The 17860-nt window shown below is 39.9% G+C and overlaps 1 protein-coding gene across 4 annotated transcripts in view; it reads right to left on the reverse strand.

The window, feature by feature from the left end:
* LOC125861803 (SAC3 family protein B) overlaps nt 1-14917 on the reverse strand; it is a 29779-nt gene extending 14862 nt beyond the window's left edge. Inside the window, exons 1-5 of one of the 4 annotated variants that reach the window (XM_049541664.1) lie at nt 14703-14916; nt 14288-14509; nt 13873-14049; nt 1101-1331; nt 18-230 (exon numbers count right to left, since the gene is read on the reverse strand). In XM_049541664.1, coding sequence (XP_049397621.1) covers nt 18-230; nt 1101-1331; nt 13873-14049; nt 14288-14509; nt 14703-14794 — 935 coding nt within the window. In that variant the 5' untranslated portion in view covers nt 14795-14916. Of the gene's footprint in view, nt 1-17; nt 231-1100; nt 1332-13872; nt 14050-14287; nt 14510-14702 lie in introns of all 4 variants that reach the window. The other 3 variants (XM_049541666.1, XM_049541665.1, XM_049541667.1) reach the window with 3 other exon arrangements.
* Nucleotides 14918-17860: the final 2943 nt, after the last annotated feature.

Consider the following 17860-nt stretch of genomic DNA (forward strand, 5'->3'; position numbering starts at 1 on the left):
TCTGTATAATTTCTTACCGTTGAATATCATCATCTGCATGATTGGAGTCATACTGAAGAACTTGATCAGATGAAGGTACGGACGGAAACTTGGTCCTTTTGGGAACTGGAAAGTTCATTGGCTTACTCAGATCAACTTCAACATTGACACTATATCCAGACATTGAGGATTGAGGAGCTAGAGAGTCAGGGGGGGCATTTGACCTCAATTTGGAAGGAGAGGTAGACGGCCTGAACAAGCATTTGAAGAAAGCAGGAAATCAATGGCCAATTGGTTTACTCTACTTTTTTTCTTCACATTCAAATGTATAGATCCTTTTTTGCACTACTGTCAATAATAAGAGTTCTCCTGAGACCACTTGATCTTCTTAGTTTGAGCCAATACTGACTCAACTTGTGCTGCAACGTAACAGATTATGGCAGATGTATATAAAATGTTGTTGTCAAAACACAATTTCATCGGCTTCTTATCAAAGTCTTCTTCAGTGGCCAAAAGCAATCGAGATACTTATCCAACCACAATGCACGATGGAAAACACAATTTCTTAGTGAGCATATAAGTCATTGTGCCAGTTCTATGTGACTTGCACAAACAAAGAACTTATCTTGAGTATAAATTACTATTAGATCACCACTCTCAAATGGTTCAGTTTGACTTTCAGCTTTGCATTGAGCTAACTAGCAAGCAGAATGTCAGGATGCTCTGATCACAAGCTCCCACCGAGTTTGTTTTGTTCACATTCCCTATTAATGCAAGAATCTACAGTAAACATGAAATTTACTTTTCTTCTATTATTCTTGTTTTGTTGGAATCAACAAGTTCTATAAGCAAAAGGCTCCCCTAATAATTGCTTGACAGAAAAACAGAAAATTTACAACCATACATGGCAGGCTCCCAATGATAATTGCTAAACATAAGAAAGAAATTTACAACATAGGTAGCTATAATAATAGTTCTAACGAAAACCTTTACAAGAAATATAGTTTGAATAAGCAAAAAATATGATATCCTGCACCTTTCAAGCAAGCCTTTTCATTGACATTCTTTGTGCTTGTTAAAATAAAGACACAAAATTGGCAGTCAGGATTTTTCTGTCATACCTTTTGGATTCACGTAGACCAAGAGCTGATTTCTCAAAAGAAGCCACGTTAGGAGGTGAATGCGGGGGGGACCTCGTTCTTTTTGAGACTTGATCTGCATGCTTCACTGGGATCTGTCTTCCAGGGTCATAATTTGTTGGAATCGAGGGCAGCCTTTGGTGAGGTAATCGAATTGGAAAGTTTTGAAACGGCTGGGATGAGTTTCCCCGCATATGAGGGGGGAGCGAAGGCCTTCATGACAAACCCATAATAAAATAGAGTTAGAAACTTCCATCTGAAGAATTGCCTACCAGCAGAAGTCCAGCTACAAGTGGTAAATAGTGTTCGATTCCAAATTGCTACATTTCTACACCCAAGGGTGTGGGCCTAGTGATCAATGAAGTGGTTGGGGTCTCAAGTTCTAATCACAATGGAAACAAAAAACACTAGATGATTCTTTCCATCTGTCCTAGCCTTGGTGGACGGAGTTACCTAGTACCTGTTGTCAATGGCGGAACGGAGCCAGAAATTTTAACAAGGGGGTTCAAAATCTGAGATGTAAACACATGAACTAGTGGAAGGGGGTTCGACATCTATTATACATACCTAAAAAATAATGTTAACCATGTATATTTTTCACCGAGGGGGTTGAACCCCCTCATTATATGCTGCCTCCACCCCTGCCTGGTGTTGGCGGGAGGTGGCACCCTATGAAATTAGTCGAGCTGCGCAAAAGTTGGCCCAGACACAACAGCCATAAAAAAAACATAAATTTTGGGACAAAAGATGACGCTTTACTTTTTAAAACTTCTTAACATAGTATTACGATAAGCAAGTGAAGCATGAGAAATCCTCATTAAAAACAATTAAACAGGAAAAAATATTAATTGGGGTATAATAATTAGCAGGACTTCATGAGGGGATCAAATGATGCGTCTAATCAGCCACTGTAGGATTAGAAAAAAGAATAGCCAAGAAGTGCACCAAGCACTCCAATAAAATATCTTTCCATATACTTGTCAGATAGAATATCAAATCATCAGAATCCACTGCACCCAGCCATCAGACAAATGAAATTGCTTGCATTGACTTTATAAGCTTCTTCAGAGTTGCAGAACATCAGCCAAGAATAAGATAATGAAAAATTGATGGGGAAGAACAAAAACAGACTAAATTAAACACATGCATGATCTTACAAGGTATTCAGTGAGAGACGTAATAAATTATTAATCAAATATAACAAACAAATTTCCTCATGCAAGAGCCTTTTTAAGCTTGCCAGATGTTCAACGTAACAAGATTCTCCAACAAACATAAACCATGCAAACCTCAAAGACAACTAAGCTGATTCATAACCAGCACTTCAGTCATCGAATAGTTCACTTCGAAGACTACTAAAATAAGATTTTTTTCAATCAACAGGCCACAAGACAAACCAGATTTCTCTATTTCTTCAAGGTATCTACACTATGAGATTACTCGATTAAAAAATAAAGATTCACACATGTGTAGCATGTAGTGGCACGCAACCTAGTATCTTTGTTGAGCTGAGAGCCATGAGCTAGCGAGATCTATGAGATAGGCTAACAATATTAAGTTTTGATGATTAACAAACATATGCAAGAACCAGTTATTAAACATGTCTCAAATAAGGTTTGGTAGTGTTTATGACAAGGAACTACTGAACAACCAATTCCTTAACATATCTACTACTGTACTGCAAGAGCTGTAAATACAGAAGTAGCGAAGGAACCAAGTCCTTCGACTACAAAGTACACTGGAAAAAGACTGTTGATCAAGCGCAAAGTAGATTACATGTGCATTGAAGGATTCCTTGAGGAATTAGGATTACGGCTTATACTATGGAGCAAGGAACAAGAAAGCGTTATGGAAATATTTACTATATTTGCACATGAGGAAAGAGTTTTGGAACTAGGAGAAAACAAAAGGAAGCCGATGCGTGAAGGAGGAAAAACCAAGTCAAACTTGAATTAGGTTCTTGGATTCTTAAGCTAATCCATGTTAAATTAGGAGAACAAAAAACGACCATCCTACTACATAAAGATCACAGAACATTGATGTTGCTCAAGACAAGAGACTCAACTGCACAAACAAAGAGAGATTACTTTGTGAGAGAATCTTCAGCTTGAGAGAGAGTCATGGCAATGATAAAATAACCTGTTCCTATCAAGCTTTATCATTACGGTTCTCATTGTCTAGTTTGATTGTAACTATTATATTCCTAGTGAATTTGTATTAGGTGTTCAAGTTGTAAGGGCATTATTGACTGGGTAGAGTCTTGAAAGAAGTAGCTACAATTAGGAAGAATTGTAGAGGGGAAAGGTACTACGAGGTAATCCTTCGTTATAGATTTGTAACCTAAAACAGTTGCTCAAATTTAGTGGTAATTTGAGGGAAAAGTGATTTTTGACTCCAACAACCGAGGAGATTTCCACGTAAAAATCCTTGTGTTGATGTATTAGTCCGCATTTACTTCTTGCATAGTTGCTAAAGAACCTGGTTCTTCAGTACATAGGTGGCAGCATAAATTATCAATCTTGCTTTGGTTCAGCCGGCAGCATGGATTGCATATTCGACTGCAGATACTTTGAGAAGGGAAAAATCCAGTAGATGGTACTTATGAGAAAAGGTCCAAGACAGGACGTCAATACTTGGCTACTGCACTGGCAAGTTGCTAATCAAATGCTCACCAATGTCTGAACATGTTTCGGGTTGAACTCATCATGCCCACTTGTGAAAAGGAATTGCTACTAACCAGGAACTCGGAAAAGAGGAAATGTGTACTGATGGAACTTGTTTTGGGTTGAATGTTCCATGTTCCAACATGCACGGAATTTCTATTATGTAGGAAATCTAGGAAAGAGGTAATGTAGTCCGAAGCGAAGTAAGAACTTTTGAAGGGATAGAGAACTTCTCTTATTAAATTTCCGTTTTCCTTTTTCATACATTTTACATGGTAATTCCCAAGGTATAGAGACTGGTTGTTCTTTGTGGATAATTGTATTTCTTTTTAAGGCATTACATTGCAGCCTCTTCTACCAAGTTTTCCCTTTTTTCATTATTAAAATTTATAAGTATAAAGAGGTCTAAAAAGGAACATATGAAATATATCCAATAGCTTTTAAAGAACAATATATAATATTGCAAATTATTTTGGCTTAAATTTATAAGTATAAAGAGGACTAAAAAGGAAAATATGAATATATCCAATAGCTTTTAAAGAACAATATATAATATTGCAAATTATTTTGGCTTCTGATCCCTTATAGTGTCAAAGAAACCAAACTGATTTTGTATTTTCTCTGTCAGGCAGTAGTCCCTTTCTTTTTCAAATATGAGACAAGTTAGTGAAGCTAATAAAAGGATCAAACCTCTCTTCTGTATGATTTTGTGCTAATTCTATCTCAAAACTTAAAACAGAAATGCTTTGTGAAAACGGAAAGAATCCATGATCACAGATACTTCCCTCAGCTTAGAGGATGATCAGTTGATCACAATTTCAAGATAAGAATGGACGAATGTACTGCCTATAAGCTTTGCTATCTTCTCATAGACATAACCAATGCCTCAACTAGAAAAGGATGTCAAGATCACAACCACTTTGATCAGATAGTAGTTAAGACACCACCCAAACCTCCATTTCTTCTTACTGATAGCAATCCTATTTATTTGTCAACCCTTTAGACCAGCCAAAGTGGACTATACCAAGAGTCAAGATGTTATATAGGAAATGGCCTAGGGAAGTGGCAGCTTAATGGAATTTGTGCCCTAAAGCCAAACCTTACAAAAGGCCTTAAATATATTCTATTCATTTTTTTCTGTCTTAGTTTGATCCGATGTGAAGTTTAAGAATGCAAGATTTCGTGCATACCATACAATTTTTTTTAATCTTCTGGTCTTAAACATGGCATGTCATTCCTATATGAGAGTGTATCATTAATACTATGACAAAAAGTACAATTAGAAACTTATTAAATACGACACATCTTTTTAAGACAGATAAAAAAAGAAATGAGACACATAAATTAAGATAGAGGGAGTATTTGATAAGACTGATATATATTTTTATTTTTATATAATGTGAGAATCATACAGAAAACGTAAGAAAAAACAAAAGAATATGTAATTCAAATCATTTACAGCTCATTTGGACAATAGTTGGCTGAAGTTGAAAAATGCCAGTTTAAACTGAAGAAAAAATATCTGGATATTGAAACTGTGTTTGGACATGAATCTCACTTGGAAAAAGTTGAATCTTGTAAGTGAAGATCATTATTTCATTTTAAATACGGAAAAGGGGTAAAATTGCCCCTAAACTATGAGAAATAGACCACTTATACCCTTCGTTACATTTTAGGATCAAAAATACCCTGCCATTATCCCAAGAGATCACAAATACCCCTCAAGAGTTAACACCCAAAAATTTTAATGACGTGGCAAGCCACGTGGACTGATCTCTCCACCTAAGCTGCCAACTGGGATTTCCCCTTTCATTCTTGACCAAATCCTAATTCATCCTCCCAAATTAAACCCTAGTTTTGAGAGAGAAAAATGAATCTTCTCCATCAAAGTTTCAAGTAATGTCCAAAGGCTCCATTAATTGAATTGAGAAAGTGAACACTCGTCTGACGTTGGCCTTTGTCGTTGCCGTAATCACATTTTTAGTACCAATAACTGGTGGCTCCACCATTTGTTCCTTCAACATTTTATTTGACAAGAAAATAAACTACTAAAAAAATTAGAAGCTAAACGGTAGAAGAAGAAAAATTATATAGAAAGGATTATTTTTTCTTGTGTTTCTAGAGTCAAATTTTAACAGTAATTCATAATTTTTCTTGTGTTCACAACGGGTTGTGTTCAAAATGGAAAATCGGTAGTGTTGGCTGAGCAACGATTGGAAAAGTTAACGATTTAATAAAATTGAACCAAAATGGAAGCAGGGATTGTTGATTCCAACAGAGGTATGGTAGGAACTAGAAACAAAGCACGATAATTGAATCAATGAGTTACGTTGCTAACGAAAAAGAGGTGGCAGACGTTCGATTTGATCCGACGACTAGGGTACCGGAGTCGGTGCTGGCAGTGGTGGAATTAGGAGGTGTAGATGCGGCGGTCTACACATGGGAATCCTAGTTGGCAGCTTAAGTGGAGGGATAAGTCCACATGGCTTGCCAAATCATTAAAAATTTTGGGTGTTAACTCTTGAGGGGTATTTGTCATTTCTTGGGATAACGGCGGGGGTATTTTTGATCCTAAAATGTAACGGAGGGTATAAGTGGTCTATTTCGCATAGTTCAGGGGCAATTTTGACCCTTTTCCGTTTTAAATAAATTATAGATTAACATCATAGAATAGTATTTAGTATTTTTGGGGTCTAAATGAAGTGCTTTACTTTCTTTAGGCTTGACACTGCCTTAGGGTAGTGTATTACTTACATACTAGAAAATCAAGATGTTGTAAGCTAGGTAAGTCTAGACTTGCTGCAAATGCCTTCTTAAAATTTACCAATAATTAAGGTCTATGTATCTATTGGTACTTCATCCTTCAGCAACTTATACCCAACCATACATGAATTTATAACCTAAGTGATCACAACATCTAAGTTCGAAGGACGGAGACTGTCACGACCTGAGCCATGACGGCATCCACTGCAACCCACCGAGTGGACAAGCGTAAACCCAAACACATGATGCGGAAGAAGCAATCATAACTTTAGGTTCACCGTTCTCACCAGTACAGGAGCAAGTGTCTAGTAGTCTCGCGGATTTATATGATAACGTTTGTATCTAATCTTTGAGAGGCTATAGGGCATTCATAAGAATACTTCACTGTTCTTGTTTCTCGTGCGTTGATGGTTGTACCAATGTCTAAACTTTGTTTGTTTCACTCTTCTCAGATGGCTAGGACGAGGTCGACTACGAGCGGGCGAGATTCTCCTTCACCTCAAGGTGGAGCCCCAGAGAAGGGTAGAGGCAGAGGTCAAACTAGAGGTTCAAGGGCGAGCACAGACTCCAGCCCGAGCTCGAGATCAGGAGCGGGCACCAACACCAAAGCCCGAGATAAAGGTTGAGCATGTTCAGCATCAGCGGAGGGTGTGGAGCTAGCCCAGTCTCAACCCGAATTTGTGTCCACGCTAGTATTGTAGGACACTTTGGCCAGGATCCTCAGCTTCATGGAGGGTATGTCTTAGGCGGGTATTATGCCTAGCACTTCAGCAGGACCACAGGCCAGAGATGAGGCACAGACTTCAGCCCGAGCATGGGCACAAGGTACTTTTGCCCCACAAGTATATCATGCTGTTGCGACTCCTCGTACACTGAGCCAACAGGTTCTGACTTTTGCTCAACTTATGGCTCCTAGGCCAGCTATGACTTCTGAGGAGCACAAGATGTGGGGATTGTATATCAAATTGGGTCCTCCCAGGTTCACTAGTGTTGCGGGCGAGGATGCCCACAAGTTCCTATCAACTGCCATGACAGGTTGCATAACCTTGTGTTAATTGAGTCCCATGGGGTTGATTACACTACTTACCAGCTTGAGGGTCCAGCGAAGTGATGGAGATCTTATTTAGATTGCAGACCAGTCAAGTCAACTTTGATGACTTGGGCTCAATTCTATGAGGCTTTCTTGGAGAAGTATGTACCTTGTAGCCTGACGGAGCGGTTGCGAGATGATTTCACAGATCTTACTCAAGGATCATTCACATTGTCAGTTGCAGAGTATGAGACACGGTTCCATGAGTTGGCTAGGCATGCGGCTATGCTGATGCCGACAGAGCACAAGAGGGTGCGCATATTTGTCAGAGGACTATCATTTCCACTTCAGTTGGCGACAAATTCCTATAGGTAGTTGATCATACACGCACCATTGAGGGGATCCATCGTAAGCCCATGGAGGCAGCAACAAGAGGCCATGTCGTCAGGGTGGTTTCAGCAGGTCTCAGTCCCGTGGTAGAGGGTTTTAGGGCCAAGGTTATCCCTAGCAGTTTCAAGCTGGTACAGGCAACCTTACAGCTTACTGATGGTGGCTCCGTAGGTGCTAGTGGGTAGATGGTTCAAGCACCGATTCAGACTTCTCGAGGTGCACATTCAGGGTATTCAGGCCAATTAGGTCCAGCTGAGTCATCATATAGGGTCAACAAAGGTTGTTATGAGTGGCACATTTGGCCATTTTGCTAGAGAGTGTCCTAATATAAATTAGTCAAGTTCTCTTCACTCTCTCTCTCTCTCTAAGCCATTCAAGGGTGACCTGAGGCTTCCTTATCGCCGACGACTTTCTCCGTTTCCGTCCGCTAAAGGTTGTACACTCGCTCTTCTCTTCTCTGTGGAATTTTGTTTATTGATAGCATAGTAGAAGTCCGATCTTGGAGTATTCGGTTCAGATCTGTGACGAGGATTGAGATTTCCGACCGCACGCGCCATCTCGAGCACCAACGCTGCTCCGACCAGGCGGCAGCTCTGACGGGATTGCTCTGCTCTCCTCTTTCTCTTTCTCTTTCCCTCTCCTTCGTTCTTCTTCTCCGTCTCCTTTTTCTCTTCGTCTGTCCAACAGCCGACGAGGACCACCAGCAACCACCGGACAGCAGTAGCAGCCGGCAACGACGCATGACAGCAACAGCTCCGGTCAACAGCAACCAGCGAGAGCCAGCTCTGACTCCAGCGAGCTACCGGCCAAACAACAGCGCACCAGCAGTGCTACTGTTTGTCGCCGGAGACCAACCAGNAACATTGAGATATGTTTCTCAAACTAATGAGTGATATGTTAGGTGTATTCCAGATCTGGCCGAAAAATTGCCCAAAGAACACCAAAGCCCTCCATCTTCTCCGACCAGGTTCTATCTATCATGTCTCTCTTTCTTTCTTGATCTGAATCTATTTTCTGGGCCCTCTCTTGCAGATTTTGTGTTCTTGATTTTTACTTTGAAACCCTTCTTGTTAGGTAAGTTAATATTGCTTGGTAGGTAATTACACCGTACTTTCAATAATTTGAAGAGCATATGAGTAGATTTTATGGTTATCTGATTGTGCATTGTGCATTGTGCATTACACTCTGATTACCTGTATTTTATTTCTGATTGGCATTTTAGTTCGGATTAGGACTCCATCTTCTATATTCCGGATCAGTACTTTCTTGTTTTCTATCATAGTTTGGATCAGTGCTTCAGCCATTAGTATAGTTGTGGCTTTCTTGTCTTTTAGACTTTACACCTGCTGCAAGATTATTAAGTGTATTCCTGTGTAGATTTTACATTAGATTCAGTATCTTTCTAGTGGATTTGGTATCTGATGGTGGTATTGAGTCATGTCTTCGGTTGAGGCCGAGAACGAGGGTAAATAGTGGTAAGTGGGTTACGGGTCCCCATATTTTGAGGGTAGGATCATGGAACATAGGTTCGTTGACGGGGAAGTCCATAGAGCTAGTGAAAATTCTCAAGAAGAGAAAGATAAATATAGCGTGTGTCCAAGAGACTAGATGGGTAGGTTCCAAGGCTCGAGATGTCGACGGGTTTAAGTTGTGGTACTCAGGAGGCTCAAGGGATAGAAATGGAGTGGGTATTTTAGTAGACGGGGATTTGAGGGAGCAAGTGGTGGAGGTTAGGGGGATCAATGATAGGTTGATGACGATTAAGCTAGTCATTGGAGGATGTACTTTGAGTGTTATTAGTACTTATGCACCTCAAGTGGGCTTGGACGAGGAGGTCAAAAAGCTCTTTTATGAGGATTTGGATGAGGTAGTTAGAGGTATACCGATCACCGAGAGAATTGTCATTGGTGAAGATTTTAATGGCCATATCGGGGCAACTTCTAGTGGCTTTGATGATGTTCATGGAGGCTTTGGTTTTGGGGAGAGAAATGGAGGTGGAACTTCGCTTCTGGATTTCGCTAAAGCCTTTGAGTTGGTGATTGCTAACTCATGCTTTCCGAAGAAGGAGAACCACATGGTTACCTTTCGTAGCTCGATAGCTAAGACTCAGATAGATTACTTACTCCTTAGTAAGGGTGATAGAGGTCTCGGTAAGGATTGCAAGGTTATCCCAAGTGATAATCTTACTACCTAACACAAGCTTTTGGTGATGGACCTGGAAATTAAGAGGGATAGGAGGAAGAAGATTGTTTTTGATCGACCGAGGATTAAATGGGGTGGCTTGACCCCTGCAGATGGGCGAGAAGTTGATTGGGATGGGGGCTTGGAGTGGTAGTGGGGATGCGGACACCATGTGGAATAAAGCAGCTAGTTGCATTAGGGAAGTTGCTTCAAAGGTGTTGGGGGTATCTAGGGGTAACTTTGGAGGCCATAAAGGAGATTAGTGGTGGAATGAGGAAGTCCAAGGCAAAGTGGAAGCAAAGAAGGCGGCATACACAAAGTTGGTGGAGTGCGTAGATGAGGAAGAGAAGCGGACGCTTAAGAAGGTTTATAAGACGACAAAGACAGAAGCTAAGTTAGCAGTTACGAAGGCTAAGACGACAGCTTTCGAACGCTTGTATGTCGAGCTGGGGGACAAAGGTGGGGATAAGAAATTGTATAGGCTCGCAAAAGCAAGAGAGAGGAAGGCTCGCGACTTGGACCAAGTGAAGTGTATCAAGGATGAGGAAGGCAAAGTATTAGTGGAAGAGACCTCCATTAAGCAAAGATGGCGAAGATACTTTCACAAACTTTTAAATGAAGAAGGGGACGGAGACATTGTGTTGGGTGATTTGGCGCACTCTGAAAGACTTCGGGACTTTGGGTACTGTAGGTGTTTTAGGATCGAGGAGGTTATTAGTAGGATGGGCAGGGGAAGAGCGACCGGACCCGATGAGATTTCGGTGGAATTTTGGAAGAGCACGGACAAGGCAGGTATAGAGTGGTTAATTGGGCTGTTTAATGTTATTTTTAAGACAGCAAAGATGCCTGATGAATGGAGGTGGAGTACAATGGTTCCGTTGTATAAAAACAAGGGTGATATCCAAAACTGTAACAACTACAGGGGTATCAAACTGCTAAGCCATACTATGAAGATTTGGGAAAGAGTGGTGGAGATGAGGGTGAGAAGAGGGGTGTCCATTTATGAGAATCAGTTTGGATTCATGCCGGGACGATAGACTACCGAAGCCATTCATCTTATGGTAGAAAAATATAGAGAAAGGAAGAGAGACCTACATATGGTGTTCATTGACCTTGAAAAGGCCTATGACAAAGTACCAAGGAATGTCCTCTGGAGGTGCTTGGAGGCTAAAGGTGTCCCGATGATTTATATTAGGGCGTTAAAGGACATGTACGGTGGAGCCAAGACTCGGGTTAGAACGGTTGGAGGAGACTCGGAACATTTCCCAGTTGAGATGGGGCTGCATCAGGGATCAGTCCGTAGCCCTTTTCTTTTTGCTTTGGTGATGGATGAGTTGACGCGGTCTATTCAGGAGAAGGTCCCATGGTGTATGTTATTTGCGGATGACATAGTACTGATTGATGAGACGCGGGACAGAGTTAATGCGAGGTTGGAGGTGTGGAGACAAACGCTGGAGTCCAAAGGGTTCAGGTTGAGTAGGACCAAAACAAAATATTTGGGGTGCAAATTCAGCGATGCGTTGGATGAGGCAGATGGGGAAGTGAGACTTGACGCACAGATCATTCCTAAGAAAGAAAGTTTTAAGTATCTTGGGTCTGTAATCCTTAAGGAAGTGGAGACATAGATGATGATGTCACACATCGCATTGGGGTTGCTTGGATGAAATGGAGGCTTGACTCTGTAGTCTTGTGTGATAAGAAAGTTCCACCTAAACTTAAAGGTAAGTTCTACAGAGTGGTAGTTAGACCGGCCTTGTTGTATGGAGCGGAGTGTTGGCCAGTCAAGAACTCACATGTTCAAAAAATGCATGTTGCGGAGATGAGGATGTTGAGATGGATGTGTGGGAACACTAGGAGCGATAGGATTAGGAATGAGGTTATCCGGGAAAAGGTGGGAGTGGCCTCTGTGGTGGAAAAGCTGAGGGAAGCGAGACTGAGATGGTTTGGGCATGTGAAGAGACGGTGCGCAGACGCCCCAGTGAGGAGGTGCAAGGGGCTGGTTGTAGAGGGTACGCGGAGGGGTAGGGGTAGGCCTAAGAAGTATTGAGGAGAGGTGATTAGACAGGACTTGGCTCAGCTTCACATTACCAAGGATATGACTCTAGATAGGAAGGAGTGGAGGTCGCGTATTAAGGTTGAAGGTTAGTAGGGTTAGCAGGTGGTCTTTCCTTGCGAGGGTATGGGTTGGTAGCGTTTGTAGTAGTCCTAGCCTTGCAATTGTAGTTCTTGTCTGTGATACCTATAGCCATTTGTTGTTTACTGCGTTTCACCTCTCACTGTATTTCTTGATGTTATTGTCTCCTTTGTTGATTATACACTATTTTTCTTATTGGATGTTATGTTTTATATATTGTTTCCTCTTCTTTTACTTGGATTTGATGTACTTGAGCTGAGGGTCCTCCGGAAACAGCCTCTGTACCTCCACGAGGTAGTGGTAAGGTCTGCGTACAATCTACCCTCCCAGACCCCACGTAGTGGGATTTCACTGGGTATGTTGTTGTTGTTTGTTTGCTAGAGAGTGTCCTAGGGGTCGATCTTCCAAATATCAGAGGTTCAGGCATTTGGGGCTCCGATTCAGTCAACTAGGGGTGGTCCTAAGATACTAGAGGTGGTCCTCAAGCAAGCACATTGAGTGGTCAAGGTGGACACGACCATATGTATGCTTTTTTGGGGAGGCACAAACATAGACATCGGATGTTGTTATCACATGTACGATCTTTGTTTGCCATCAGCATGCTTATGCTTCATTTGATTGGGGGTCTACCTTTTCATATGTGTCTACCTATTATGCTACGCGATTGGATTTGTCTTGTGAGCCGATGTATGTGCCTTCGCGTGTAGCTACCCCCATAAGTGATTCTCTAGTAGTGGGTCGGGTATATAGAGCTTGTGTGGTGACCATCTAGGGGTACGACACTTGGGTAGACCTTATTGTGTTAGATATGGTGGATTTCGATGTGATCCTAGGCATGGATTGCTTGTCTCTCTATCATGAAATCTTGGATTACTTCTCCAAGACTGTTACTTTGTGCATGCATGATTCCTCCTCTAATATTGACTGGTCCGATAGTCATATTTCGAGGGGTGTGATCTCCTACTGATATATGACATGGCCCTTTTTCCTATATATACTATTCTTGTCTTCCGCTTCTATTATTGTTATTACTTAAACTGCTTCTTCCGCATCTTGTGTTTGGGTTTAGGCTTGTCCACTTGATAGGTTGCAGTGGACGCCATCATGTCCCGAATTTGGGTCGTGACAGAGATGTTTTGACATCCCAAAAGTTAGAATAGACGGCATTCAAGAGGAGCCATCTCCAATTAAACCTTCTTTCCCAATTAAGGTACATCAAACCCTAAGTGGTTCTTTGGTGATTGGTTAGAGTTATGCAGGTACTAATAATACACAGTTAGTTATGGACGGACTTAGAGAGTGTTTGGATTGGCTTGGTTTAAAAATAGCTTATAAGTTAAAAGCCATAAGTTGGTCATATCCAACTTTTAGCTTTTAGCTTATTTTTGTACTTTTCTTGGCCTAAAAGTAAATGCTCAAAAGCACTTCTTTTCTTTCCTAAACACTACAAAAAGTCATAAGCACTTAAAATAAGTCAATCCAAACACCCTCTTAGACTGTCACTTGAATACTATATGCATATGCTAAAAAATTCAGACAATACTTAATTTAAAAAAGACCAAGAGAGAGAGAAGTCATTGAAGCCAAACTAACCGTTGAGCTCCACCAAGAGGAGGAATATTGCCCTCTGTGTGAAGATTGTTATGAAAAGCCAATGGAGGTGACCTTGTATTCTTGGGAACCAATGGACTCTCATTCCGAAACAATGGAGATGATTGATTTTGTTGGGAGACAAAGGGGCCCTGATCACTGGATATCAAATCTGAACGACTACCAAAAAAGGGTGGAAGAATTAGATAGCTCAGTGTGCACTTTAAGTGAAAAAGTAAACAATTCCACACTGTAAGCACTAATAAACAGCTCAATATATTCTGCCACAAAAATGCTTATAGAGTTGTTTAGGACAGACATTACGCACGACAAGTTACATCAAGAATCAAAATGGAATGTTTCAAGTAACGGAGAAGAGTGTTTTTGTGTAAAAAAAAGCAAGGAAATAAAAATGTACCTTCCCCTCATGGTCCTGGTGGCTCCCAGAATCTCTGCATCAGAAGAAAATGAAGTACGTGGCCCTGTTGTTCTCAAATCTTGAGGTTGGGAACCTCTAACACTAGCAGAGAGGGCAGTTTCAGGTAAAGGTGGCACTACTTGGGGAGACTGTTGGTGGGCTTGGGCATCATAATCATGGTAGATGTATTTTTGTCCATTGCCCCATTTAGGAAGAGTGTCACTGGGTGATAAATCAAAAATATTCAGTTAACGTATAATATATAATCTCTGAAAACCATGATAGTAAAGTTCGTTTGAATATTGCAAAAATCACCCTAATGGCAACTAGTTAACTTTATTCCAAAATTCAATTCAAGGTGTGGAAAACAGCGAAAAGAAGCATGAAAATAGTTTCGAAAACCCTAGTAAAGTACCTGGTAGAAGGAGTGCGAGAATTCCCAAAAGGGGTTTGCGCTTTAGGAGGGGCAATGGGGCCTGTATTCTTCCCGAAACCCTGAAACGCCATTAAACCTTATACAAAAACAACAACAATCAATATGAATATGAATTCTTCAACTGCATCTGGGATTCTCTATCGCCTCCTGCTTCCCTCAGTTTACCTTTCTGCTATTTTCCAATTAGGTTAAAGGAAATGTAAGAAATTGATCCCAAAAATTACTCATTAATTTCTTCTCAAACGAAATATATTTAAAAAGGAGGAATTATTCAAAATATTAATATTTTAGCATTTAACATGATACAAGAACCACATTTTTGAATAGTTATTAAAAATATCAATATTTTCGTTGTTATGTATCTGATTTATATTTTTTTTAATTCGTTTTAATTGAAAGAATACAATTATTTACTAACAAAAGGGAGAATTTTTTTAAAAAAGAACATATCACTTAAAATTTGCATCAGTTACAAATTCAATATTTTTAAAAAGGAACACATCACTAAAATTGTCATCAGTTACAAATTAAAAAAAAACGACAAGGAACTCATCCCACTTGTTCATCAAATTTCTAATATCGATTTTTAAATTTTCATTCATAATACTAAAATCTCTGTTGAAGTGAATTCAATTACATTTGTGTTTTTTTTCTGATTGGAAAGAAGATTTTGAAAACGGGTTTAATTTCGTTGACAAACAATTTTGGAGAAGGAATTCCCAACTGGAACTTTGATATTATCGGTGAAATACAAAATAGATTAGGTTTTCGTTAACTATTGAATCATTAATTTGTTTGGAAGTTTTTACATGAAAGTTTTTTAATTTTGTTGGGTAATTATAATTTTTTTTTATGACGAAGCAGAGTTTTACTAATGCACAAGTGAAACATCTTTTTACATTTGGATCACCTCTTCTCAAGTTCTTTTCATTATTTTTTTTTCATTTGAGAATTCAAACTTTGACTTTTCACTCACTTTATTCGGAATATCCTTTATTTCATCAAATTCTCTTTTTAATTTCCATTTTTCAAAACATTTCATCACAATGTTTTTTTTTAAGAGGGGTTCCTTTTTTGTGTAACAAACTTCAAAGTTGAGTCTCATTTCATCTTTCTTTTCCCTTTACTTGCCTTTCATTCCTGCTTCCTTTCCATACCCCCAACTTAGGATTTTGGCTTATATTGGTTATTCAAACATAGCAATACTTCAAAAAGGATTTTGGGTGAGAAGGTGGGACAATTTGGCTCAAGAGGTTTTAATTTTGTTTTGTCAACAAATGGTTTAGGGTCAAACGATGCCAAAACGGATGCACACTCTCACAAGGTATCACAAAGGATATAGAAATTTGGGTTCCCTCTTAGAATTGTTGCCAGAGATCACGCCTTACATTTATCAAGGATTAGACAATTAGACTAACAAGGCAAATTCTAGGATTCCAACGCATGCTTTCAAGTGAGGCCTCACCACACATGACACTTCGAAATATAATTATTTAGCACAATCTGAAAAGATCAAAAACATACGTGTGATGTGCCCACATCAAAATACAACTAGTAAACAAAAGATTCAAAGAGATTGGTCAAAAGTACAACCACATCGATTTCATCCTTGCAGCAACAACACTATACATTATGCTCATCATGAGTACTATTCAAGACATCGTTATTGAACACAATCAATCCTTAAATTATTATTAATGAAAACTCAAGCATTTCACAATTTTCCAAACTCATGGGGTAATTGCAAATCTGAGAGAAGGAGGCTAAGAGCAAGTAAACTAAAATGAAACACTATCATAACAACATACATATCAAAGGGGACTATTGGCACAATGCCTCACCCCACCAAAAAGTAAAATATAGTGTCCTTAATGCAAAGAAACAACATGATTAAGTGTAGATAGAGGAACTCCTTGAACAATTTTAGAATGGAGCTCACCGATCCGTCAAACGGATCGCCAAACATAGGTTGATCGCCGACTGTGCCTATAGCTTAGGAGAATTTGTACTCCAAATTTACTGTGCCTAAAGCTAAATGTGAGGGTTAAACGTCAAGGGAGAAGGGCAAAAGTCAAGGAAAATGGGCAAGGGGCCAAGGCTGCCCAAAATTGACCAAGGCACTGCCCACCATGATCACGAGGGTCTTCACGACCCATGGTGGCCACCACGCCATGTGGTGCCACCCATGGTGGTGAGGCAATAGCCTCTCTAAAGCTGCCCCAAAAAGGCTCTCCTTCACAATCGCCACAGCCCATGGGAAGGCTTGTGGGGAAAATCCTAGGGTAGCCTAGCTACTGATCAAGGGACCACGGGCACCTTCAAGGGCCGTGGTGCCCTTGACGGATCGTGAAGATGGGCGTAGTCCTTGGGAACCCCACATTAAGTGGGGGTTATTTTAGGTAATTACTTTTTAGATGGGTATTAAGTGAGGTTATTTTGCCTTAGTTTTATACACCTATATAAGCCTTTTTAAGTCAAAGACCAACTCATTCACCTCATTATTTCTAAAACCCAAAACTTCATCCTCTCAAAAAATCTCTCTCTAGTAAACTCAATGAAGAAGAATGAAAGGGTTAAACTAGGTCAAGTCTCCATTGTTTCAAGCTTGGTAGGTTTTGTAATCAAGGTATGATGGCTTATTCATTCATGGGTTCCTTTCATGAAGCCCCCATATTTCCCCCAATTGTGATGATGAACCCTCAATTCTAGTTAGGGTTTCTTCCTATATTGTGGGTATTATTGTATGATGATTCAATTGAGTGGATAAAGGTAGTTTATGATTGAATTAGTAGTATATCATGTTTTATAAGATGAAATTTCATGTTTACATGCCTAACCCATGTATAAAGAGATGTAATTGATATAGTTTGGTTTTATGCCATGAAAGGGGAAATTGAGGGCTTAGATGTGACCTTCTAAGATTGATGAATTACTTTATGAATTGCTTGAGATTAGAGCACCTATATATGAATTGCTTAAAAGTAAAGCTTGTAGACATGAATTGATTAGATTAGGGCTTATATGACGAATCATGATTAGTAGTGTTGAGATTGAGTTTATGTGATGATATATGACTAAAATTGCTTAAGAATGAAGCATGTGATTAGATTGTCTTGAGAATTAGGCATATATGATGA

The sequence above is a fragment of the Solanum stenotomum genome, chromosome 4 (assembly GCF_019186545.1).
Source record: "Solanum stenotomum isolate F172 chromosome 4, ASM1918654v1, whole genome shotgun sequence".
Lineage (NCBI taxonomy): Eukaryota > Viridiplantae > Streptophyta > Magnoliopsida > Solanales > Solanaceae > Solanum > Solanum stenotomum.